The sequence below is a fragment of the Agelaius tricolor genome, unplaced genomic scaffold (assembly GCF_023055355.1).
Source record: "Agelaius tricolor isolate 1412-34295 unplaced genomic scaffold, bAgeTri1.0.p SCAF_13, whole genome shotgun sequence".
Taxonomy (NCBI): domain Eukaryota; kingdom Metazoa; phylum Chordata; class Aves; order Passeriformes; family Icteridae; genus Agelaius; species Agelaius tricolor.
The window spans coordinates 20,076,256-20,086,501 of record NW_027269273.1 but is presented as its reverse complement, the minus strand read 5'-3'; the positions used below and the strand labels follow the sequence as shown (position 1 = coordinate 20,086,501).

The following is a 10,246-nucleotide window of genomic DNA, read 5'->3' as shown; positions in this document are numbered from 1 at the left end:
CATACCAGTTGTGTTTTGATGGGTGCTGTCAAGTAGCATTGTAGAGTCTTTCCACTTCACCTGTAAAGCAGGCAAACTTTTCCTGATGCAGGGGAATCTTTGGTGGAAATTTTGAAGGAAACAATTTCTGCCAGGATTACCTCACAGAGTTTTACCTTACACATGTATTTCTTTTGGATGATTCATCTCATTTCCTTTCAGTATGCGAATCCATAGGAGTTTATAGCTTTATGCACTCTAACTCAATGGATTAATCTCAATGGACCAGCCAAGTAATGAATTTTTGCAACGCAGGCAAAAATTACACAGCAGAGTTCATGTAGTGGTGTGTGGACTTACAGATCAGGCAGCTCATATTCAGATACAGTGCACTGCAAAGTTAATAGCATCAAGTTCTCCCTCTTTTTCTTTCCCTGCAATTACCATGCATATATGAGAGCTTTTCTCATACAGACCCCCCACAGCCCTCTACATCATCTCTGGTGCTTTCAGTAGCCCCTGGGATGGCTCTCACAGCTAGATGTAGGGAGTGGGGCCAACAGAGAAGTGCACACTTGAGTGAATAATCTCTGAGGCCTCTGCAAAGTCATCTGACACCCCCTGAGGCCGAACATTTCCTCTGCACTGGGTTTTAAAGAAAGCCTGAGGCTTTGTTTCTCTAAGCAGTTGAGCTGCTCTAACAGCCTGCTGACTCTGAAAGAGATTCTTTTATCCTCCATCCCCTTAATTTGTGGCTGGCCCTCCCTGAACTTATTTGGCTCATTACCCAAGAAGATAGCCACCTGCTTTCTTTTTCCTAATTATTGTTCCTCTGGGCTAACAGGTCTGTACACTGATGGAGCTGGAAGGTGGCACCAGGGGTGGGATGGGTGGTGAGGAGCAGAGACGGGATGTACAAATGGACTCCTTGGCAGGGAGAACCTGGGAAGCAGCTCAGGTGCTGTTTGAGGTGCAGCTTATCTGTCTCTGGGGGAGCAGACACTTCCCCAGCACAAATGCAAAGTCTTGGCAGACTCCAGGGTGAGTCAGCCATGGACCTTAACTGAACAGGCAATTTAATACCACAGAAAAGACAAGAAGATTTTTTTTCCAGCCTTTGTCTCCTGAGCCAACTAGCTGTGGGGTTGGAGAAGAATCAGGCCAACACAAGAGAGCAAGCAAGAAAAGCAACCAGGTCCAATGCTGGCTCCATGAAGCCTGAAAAAACATCTCACCTGTACCTTCCTCCATTCTTGGTTCTGAAGGGAGACCTACAACAGACTTTTAAAAGATGAGCCTAAAAATGGAAACCTAATTGTGCAGACTCTAAAAACTGCAAACATATTTTAAGCACTTCACAGAAAAATGAAATTTGCTCCCTACAAACTTCCAAGTGTCAAAGGTACTGCCAGCACATTGCTTCACCTCTTGTGCAGCCCCACAGGTACAAATCATGGGGCTGGCTGATTGAGTAAGGGCTGAAGGATGAAATCTGTGGCAGAGCATCTGTTCCCACCCAGGCTGCCCAGGAGCTTTGCTAAGGAGAAAAGAGTCTACAGCAATACAGTCTTTCTCTAGTCAGCAGATTGCTCCATATATTGGGAGCAGTGCCTGTTCAATGAAGTTGATCTCCCTGTGTGCAATTAACTAAGCAATGTTCAAAGAAGAGCCTTGGATGATCAGCAGAAAGCTGACTGCAGATGAAAGTGGCTTTAATTGCAGAGCAGATGTGTGGTGAAGCTGGGGAGCCAGCTCTGCCTTTTTGGGCAGAATAGTATCCTGTTAGCATGGCTGGGTTGGGACCCTGGTTGGTGCAGGTATGTTTGCCACTAGGTTTAGAGGAAAAGAGCTTTATTTTTCATCTCCTATCCTAATGTGATGAATACACCAGGTGGAGGGTGAAGCTGTGGTTGGATCTTGGCTTGCTGCTATCAGTTGTGCAGTGTTAACTTGGCATAATTTTCTGAAGATATTTTCACCGGTGCAAATCCACCCTAAAGGCACATGTGTACGTGACTCTTCCCCAGTGCACCATGACAGGGTGGGAGGTTAATTTCTGCAGCCAGAAACAGGAGGTCTCTAATCCATATATCATGTTTAGAGCAGATTGATACCAGCTACTATTTTAAATGTTGGTGATGCAACAATAAGGTTTTTTCTATGTCTCTTTGTAGGACTGACAAGTGTGTGTAACCCTTCATAAACTGCTCTTGTCAACAGCTTTGGTATTAAACATAGGCAGTCAAATATTGTGAGTCAGTATCTTTCATCTTCTTCCTCATCCATATCACAAATAAGAAGTCACTTAAAAAGAGTTTATTAAAAAGTAGCACTGGTTTCTTATCTCAATTGCCTTCTGATTACACTTTGACCTACTTTCCTAAATGAACATGGTAATTGCCTCTTGGAGAGCTCAGATCTTAAATACAAGAAATAATGTATTTACAAGAAAAACAGCCAGTTAACTGGCTTCTACCTTATAAATAGTCTAGCAGGTCCCAGAAGCTTTCTCTAATTTCCATCACTTCCCCCCAGTGCTATGTGTCTGGGCTCAGAGCATTTATAGATTTTCATCCCAACAGCAGTGACAGTATGGCTTCTTGTCCCATGTCCAAGGAAACCCAGCCACCTGAGCTCTTCCCATGTCCTCAGGTAGGAACTGAATAGGAGGGAAATGCTTGATTATGACTGAATGGTCCTCAAAAGGCAGAAATTATGCCAGGATTAAGGCAAAGTTAAGGGGTTCAGGGAAGACCTGGCATGGAAGAGAACTGGTGGGACAGTATGGTAATTTTATTATTGCCTTTGCCCTCTGGGTGCCATAATTACACACATTGGAGTTACATACAGTCTGCTGTGCCAGTGTGGTGCTGAACCTCAGGACCTGGGCTGCCATATCATCTTCTAATTCAAGGGGGCTGTCCAAGCAGGGGACACCTGGAAGGCCTCTGCTCCTGCTTAGGTGTCCCAAGGCCAGACATGATTTCCCTGCTGGTCTCAGAATGCCTGGGGAGGTACTAAGCAGGTGCTAATGCCAGGGGTATTGCTTGGTCTCAGCCCACCTCAGAAATACATTTTGCATGTCTCAACCTGCTGCAGCGGGTGCAGGTGCTGAGAGGGAACCTGCAGGCTGCAGTGCCTGTGCTGAATTCAGCCCAGCCCTGAGCTCTGCCATGGGCAGTGAGGCCAGAGGGACACAAGTGCCCCAGCAGAGGCTGCTCCAGGGCACAGAGGCCTTCCCCCTGCTGCCTGCGTCTGCCAGCAGGGAGGCACAGGCCGTGGCTGTGATGTCAAGAGGAGCACGGAGGGGTGTGCAGTGCTGCACAGGGAGCAGGCCATGGGAGCAGAAACCTCTCTGTGCTGGCACTACCCCAGCTGAGCCCCACCTGTCCCCTGGCTGCCACAATGCAGGGGGCAGCCCCTTGGAGAGGGGGTGGCACAGCTGTCACCCTGGAAGTACAGAAAGCAGAAAGAGCCACCTCTTTGGGCCCGTTGGCTGCTGGAGTATCTGCTCCAGGGCAGCAGCAGGCTGTCCTGTCCTCAGTCCTGCTGAGGGCTCAAAAGAGGCCGGCAGAGCTGAGAGGGGCGATGATGATGGGGGCATCAGGTGGGGTGAGGATGGGTGTTGTGTCTGATGTGGTCTCCTCAGCCTCACTCTCCACATCCTCCACGTCCTCACTGACAGAGGGGATGATCTGCACCACCTTCTCCTGAAAGTGCACTTGCTTGCGAGGCACAGGCACGGCTGCTGGCTGGGCAGGAGTTTCTGGGGCTGAGCTGCTGTCCTTGCTGCCCTTCAGGATGCTCTTCATATGGCCCAGAAGCGAGCGGTGCTGCTCCCTCTGGGCCCCGTGGAAGGTGTAGGTCTGCTCAGTGTCACCAATGATGGTTGGGGCTGCCTCAGTGGCTGAAGGGTCCACGTACTGACCCGCCTGGGGATGCGTGTCTTTGTGCCCTGGGCTCTTCCTCCTCTTGCTCAGCAGGAAGTAGGCCAGGGCAGTGAGCACCAGCATGGACCCTGGGGACAAGAATATGTTGGCTGAGGGCTCTGGCAAGTGGGAAGGCCTTGCCAAGCAGTGCTTGGTCTGGCTAGCCCAGTGCCACCAGCCCAGCTCCCTGCACATCCCCACCCTCACCCCTTGACAGACCATGCTCCTCTTCCATCTGCACTATTCCCCACCCACGCTTCTCACCAGGGATGGTGACATGCCAGACCAGGACGGGATGCAGGAAACAAGCCACTGAGAGCAGCGTGTACCCCAGGAATTTCTGGAAGCTCCCGGGGCATCTAGCGCGCTTCCAGAAGGCCTGTGCCAGGAATTCAGGCTTGTGACTGGGGAGAGAAAGAAAGGTCCTTGTGGCATGAGGCACCAACCATATGCCAAGAAGATTTGGTCCTAACCATGACCCATCTAAACGTGGAGATCCTCAGTCTGGTTTGTCAGAAGATGGGTGTGCTTTTCAGGGAAGATAAGCAAAGCCTGAACATCTCCTGTAGGGAGAAGAGCATTTGCCAGAGGCCAGCATCTCAGTGCCTCACTAATCAAGTGCCTGCTAATAGGAGTAAGCAGTTGCCTCTAAGCTGTGAGGACTTTTGAGTTTCTGCTAGAAGACAGCAGCAGTGCTCAGCCTCTGAAAAGGACATAAGGTTTGTTTATGTTTTAACTTTAACTTCTGTGCTGTCTCTGGCAGGAGCTGAAGCTCACCCTGGGGATCTGGGTCTTCCTCCAACCCTGGTACCTTGTGCCTACACACTGTGTTAAGCAGATGCTGAAGAGCAGGGTTTGTTGTGCTGATGCTCAGGAAATTAGGGCACAAGCCTGGGTTAAAACACAGGTTTAAATGGCTGTGCACAGGGACCCATTTACCTCCCCCCGTCTGAGTGCACTTGCCTTGGCACTGGGGGCAGGACCTTTGGTCTGGCACTTGCAGCTCCCCTAGATCTGGTTTTGCTGTAAGGGGCAAGGTGCCTTTGGGAGGTCCCACTGTGTCCGGAGAGTAGTGGGCAGGGTCTACTCACGTGAAGCACATCTCCAGGAACAAACTGATAAAGAAGAAGCCTTCACAGACAGTAACTGCAACCCCTGAAAAACTGAAAGGTGGAGCTGTCAGGGGAGCAGGGCTGTGTTTGAGTATGTTCTGCAGGTGGGCAGAAAGGGCACAGGGGGTCAGAATTTACTATCCAGTTCTCAACACAGTCTGTATGCTAGGGTCTGAACACCCTCTGCTTATCTGGTTTGTGGAAAACTCACAGCCCTTCTGCCCCTGGGGAATCAACTTGCAGCCAGTGCTGCCTCTGGCCTGCCTGAGTCTGCAGTAGCATTTCTTTTCCTAATAGAAATAGCTTATTTTTCTGAAAACTCAATATGGAGATCTGAAATACCCAAAGCCTTGGACACTGTCTCCTGCTGTTGCAGTCTAGTCTGGTGCTACATATGGTGGTGGGGTTGACCTTGTCACCCCTGCCAGCTCTGATTTCAAGGGCAAAAATACTCACAGCAGATAGAAAGCCAGGCTTTTAAACTGTCCTCGCTGCAGAGTTTCTACGCCCACACCGATCAGCACTAGAAAGAGAAGGCAGGAAAGCTGCTGACTGCAGGGTTCATTCCCAGTTCCCTTGGGTTAGTTCCCAGCTCCCAGGATAAATGTCCCCATTTCCCCAGGGGCTAGCAAGGCAGCTTCTTCCGTGCAGGGCAGCATGTTAGGACTGCCAGCACCAGTGATTCATGCTGACACACCCACCCAGAAGAGTCAGAGCTGAGTGCTGCCCTTGACATACAGCCCTGAAACCCATCCCAGCTGCACCCCTGTGATGGCAGCCTTGCCACTCTGTGGGCTGGGGAAAGGTGCTCTGGGAATACCAGCTGGCCTTGGACAGCTGGGGGAGGCGAGCAGCAGTGTCCTGTGACCGTTCCTCTCTCTGCCATGCTGCCACATCTCAGCTGCCACAGGCCCACTGCCCACTGCCCATCCTCCTCTGCCCAGGGCCCCCCAGTGCCTGCCAGCCCCACTCCCTTGCCCTCCCTGCTGCACCCAACATGTGGCTGCAGAGCAGGGGAGCTGTGCCAGCTGCCTGCACGAAGGGCTGTAGCCATAGCATCAGGATCCTTTGCTAGCCAAACACAAAAACATATAATGGGAGCAGGCAGATTAAAACCAGGGAATGAACGTTCTCTCAGTGCCTCAGCCAGTACAGAACACCAGGGAGTCAGTTTTAGGGGGATTAAGAGTATTAGCAAGGCTAAAATCTTTGATAGATTGGCCAATAGCTTCAGGGGATGGAAAATTTTCCTCAACATCCTTCAGTTCCCTTCACGATTATTTCTAAGATGGAGCAGAAATGTAATGCTCACACCAGCTGCAGCAAGTTGGTCTGTACGTGCCAATTCACAGGGCACAAGTGTCATAGCCAGGGCAATCTCCTGTCTGCAGTGAGCAGTCCCCACTCATCCACTGGTGCTCAGGAAGTTCACCATTGCTCCTGTTGCATGCACACTGGCCAAGGTTTGAGGTGCAGGTTGGATCCACTTCTCTGAGCTGTGGTTTGGCCCATCTGGAGAAGGGTACCAGGCTCCCACACAAGGACACAGCTCAGTGTCCATCGAGACTGCAGTGTAGGTCAATGCCAAGGGTCAGCTTTCCCACCTGGGCTGAAATTCCTCTGTGTTTTCCCTGTGTCTCCTGCAGCTACTGGCCCCTGTCAGCCAAGGGAACTTATGGGGCCCATGTGCCACCCTTCTACACTGCCTTTCCAGCCCTGAGCAGAGCACAGGGAAATCAGCCTCATCAGAGGGCTGTGAAGCTGCAAGAGCTGTGTAATCCTACATGCAGAGTACTGTCTTTTACTATCTTGTGACTGAGGACCATTCTTTATAATCTTCCCTACAAATGTGGACTTCATTCATTCCCATTCATTCATTCATTCATTCAGTCTGTGGATGAATGCAGAATTCTACAGCTTGGCTGCTAGCTCAAGCCTCTGCTCTGGATGGGGAGATTTCCTCCTTTTGCACAGCTTCTGCTTTATCCACAAAGCTGTTTGGATGAAGAATCTGCAAGAAAAAAACTGTTTCGAGGTGTTTGTTTGGACTAGTCACTGCCTTGATTTGGATCTTGTCCAAACCATGTGGCTAAAGGCACATGATTAGGAATTAAATGGTTGAAAGCATGAGAATTAAGAAATAAGTAGGAAATCTTTCCTAGATGCAAAAATCACAAGGCCTAGAATCACTGACCTAGAGATGCTGCAAACCCTGCAGCAAATCACAGGGCTGTTTGACAACTCTTTGCTAACATGCCATGAAACCAGTTAGCCATTTTCTGATACAAAGGAAGCCCTGTAGCCTCACCATTGCACAGAGCCATTACACTCCAAGATCCTGGGGGAAGGGGAGGTTTATATTATGTGGGTAACTTGTATTTACTAGCAGCATAAAGAGCTGGGCAGGCCTTCTCAAAATCAATTAGCAAGGCTGATGCACTCTCCATTTCATAGGGTTTTTTTTCAAACAAAACCCATGGGTATTTCTTCTGCATGGTTTCCATTTCATTCAAAAGCCTCACACACCTCATCAGGCACTAAACACTGCATCAAGCTGATTTCTTACTCCATTGTAATACACAGAGGAATAAAACACAGGCACATCTCAGTCTTCACGGGCCTTTTGGGAAAGTCAGGTGATACTGGGAATGCACCAGACCTATGGAAAAGCACAGTGAGTTGTAGTGCAGCTCTCTATGCTCTGATGCTAAGCAGACAGATAACTGCAATGCTCATTTAAAGAAAAATTAAAGAAAGATGTGCAGATGCTGCAAAATGATGAAAAGAAAACATGCAGGAGAGAAAGATGATATTCCACTAACACATTTCTACATTGTAAAGTACTTTTTCAATTTTGTTGGTTTAGCATTAGTTTTCTCATGGCAACAAGCTCACATTTTCTCTCAGGGAGGTCTCTATGAATTTCCTTGGAGTTTTAAGTGAGAATATGACCAGTGTGAGGCTCATGGGACCCCAAATGGATGGGGATGAAGAAATTAAGTGATCTGCATTTTCTGATTAAAGCTCTGTCCTATCTCCCAGTGTTGCAGTATCATCACAACATGCACTTATCTGCTGGGAGTTTGTATAAACTCAGAGACTTAGATCTCTCTGCCTGTTATCAGTATCAGTCCTTTAAAGCACATTCCAGAGCCTCTGTCACCCCAGCTGTGTCCTTGGGAACCTGTGCACACTTCAGCTGATCTGTGTGCTTTCTACTTTGTCCCTGGTTTGAGCAAAGTGCCTCTTCATGATTTTCTGCAGCTCATAAAGGAAACACAAAGGTAGGAGGGCCTGCTGTGACATACTCTGCAGTGTCTGACTGAAATCCCTGGGGTTCTGAAACAGGAACCACAGTCATCACGTCAAGTCGCTTCTCACCAGGAACCTCTGGTTCACCCCTCCAGCCTTTAGACAAATCAGACCCTCTGATCTCTGGTTTACTGATGGGGAAACTGAGGCAGAGAGCGCTGCCTGTCCTGCCCCATAACAGCTAGTCAGCAGCAGTGCCAGAGTCAACCCCTGAGCCCTCTGCTTTAGCTGATTCCCCAATTCCCATCGGGAGATGCTCCCTGTGCAATGGTGTTCCACCCTCCTGAGTGAGACACTGTTCTGACACTTGGCTCAAAACTCCTGCATTTCATCTGAAACCAAATGATTCAGGTTGTCCAAGCACTTGGGTGTGTCACCAAACCCAGAACACCCTGGTCCAAAGCAGCCCCTGGCAGCAGGGGGGAGGATGCTACTCCCCAGGTACCAGGGTGGGTGAATTTATGGTGTTTGTACTGCAGCTATAACCTGAACTGCTCTGAGCTGCTCCCCGACAGGCTGCTAGAGAGGCAGAGCAGTGCTCTTATAGTAACTATGCCATGATGGCTGGGACAGGACCTCTCCATCCTGCCTGGTACATCTCACTGTGCACACTACAAGAAGCTCCTCCTTCATCTTCACATCCCACAGAGTAGCCTGGCAGTTTCGCACAGCCATGAGTATTTTGCTTTTCAGTCTCATTCACATCTTGCCTATGCCTATGTCTGTTTTAGAAGAATACAGTTTTGTTTTCTTCATTTTTTTTTTCTTTTGGCAAGCTTTAGCTTGCCCTCTGAATGTTGGCCCTTCCTTTCCGATGTCTCACTGTGCCTCCCACAGCATTTGGAAAGAACCTAGCCAGGCAACCACCACTGTCCCACCCTGGGTCCCAAAGCAAAAGCGAGCAAGTTTTCTTGCCCCCCCATAGGAAGGGGCCGTGGCTGCAGCTGGCCGAAGGCAGGGAGGCAGCCTGGAGGTCCCAGCTCCCACTCGGTGCCTTTTAGTGCCAAAGACAGAGAGAATCTGCTCTTACCTGCTGCGGTGGAGATGCCCAGCAATCGGCAGGTGTACTCCAGGGCACTCCAAAGTGCCTTGTGCTGCATGGCGAAGGATGAAGGCTGCGGTACAGCCAGGCAGGAACTCCTGGGCTTCAGAGCCCCCACCTCAGGCGCAGCCCAGCAGCTCCCAGGAGCGGGCAGAGCCTCTCGTTCCCTGGACAGAGTGACCTTCCTGGAGGAAAGGGCAGTGCGTGCAGGGCTGGCCACCTCCACAGGGCCTCCCAGGGGAGGGTGGCCGGAGAATGAGCTGCCCCCCGGGGAAGCGGTCAGCGCTGCTTGCCGCCGCTCCCGAGGGGGCTGTGGAGCCCCGGCCCTTTCCGCCCGCTGCCTCTCGGCGGGTGATTAATGATTGCTGAGGCAGGGTGCGGCTGGGGGAGCATGGGTGCACGGCCTGCCCTGCTCCTGAGGTGGACGCTCTGGAAGCCCAAGCTGATTAAATGAATGTGAAGTCATTAGTGCTGTGCGGCTCCCGGCAGGTTAACCATTTGTGAGGATGACGATGTTTGCTTCTGGCAGGAGAGCAGCACGTTTGTGGCAAGTCATGAGGGGCACCCCAGGCCCACTGCCTCCTGCGGCTGAGGCCGTGGCTGCTGCTCACCATCCAGCTTCCAAGTAGTATGGCTTGGGAAGTGTCTGTGCTGATGTGCAACCACAGGGACAAGGTCAAACGTATTCAGAGGGGTCCCACAGACTAGGGATTTGACTTTCTTCCTTTAGGAACACCAGTGAAATGTGTTTTTGTTTTGTAGCTACCAGAAAGACATTAATTTTGATTTCTTTGAACAGCACTGGGGTCTCACAAATGTCATAACGTATGGAATGACCTGCACAGGTACTCTGACCTCTTTGCCTTGGATTT

General features: G+C 50.3%; 1 protein-coding gene across 1 annotated transcript; it reads right to left on the bottom strand.

Moving 5' to 3' along the window:
- Window positions 1–2,320: 2,320 nt before the first annotated feature.
- On the bottom strand, window positions 2,321–9,778 carry TMEM72 (transmembrane protein 72). Its single transcript, XM_071438355.1, has 5 exons — window positions 9,363–9,778; window positions 5,477–5,543; window positions 5,000–5,071; window positions 4,173–4,312; window positions 2,321–3,997 (listed from the first exon to the last, which is right to left on the bottom strand). Exons 1-5 carry the CDS (start codon window positions 9,430–9,432, stop codon window positions 3,537–3,539), a joined length of 810 nt encoding a protein of 269 aa, XP_071294456.1. The 5' UTR covers window positions 9,433–9,778; the 3' UTR covers window positions 2,321–3,536.
- Window positions 9,779–10,246: the final 468 nt, after the last annotated feature.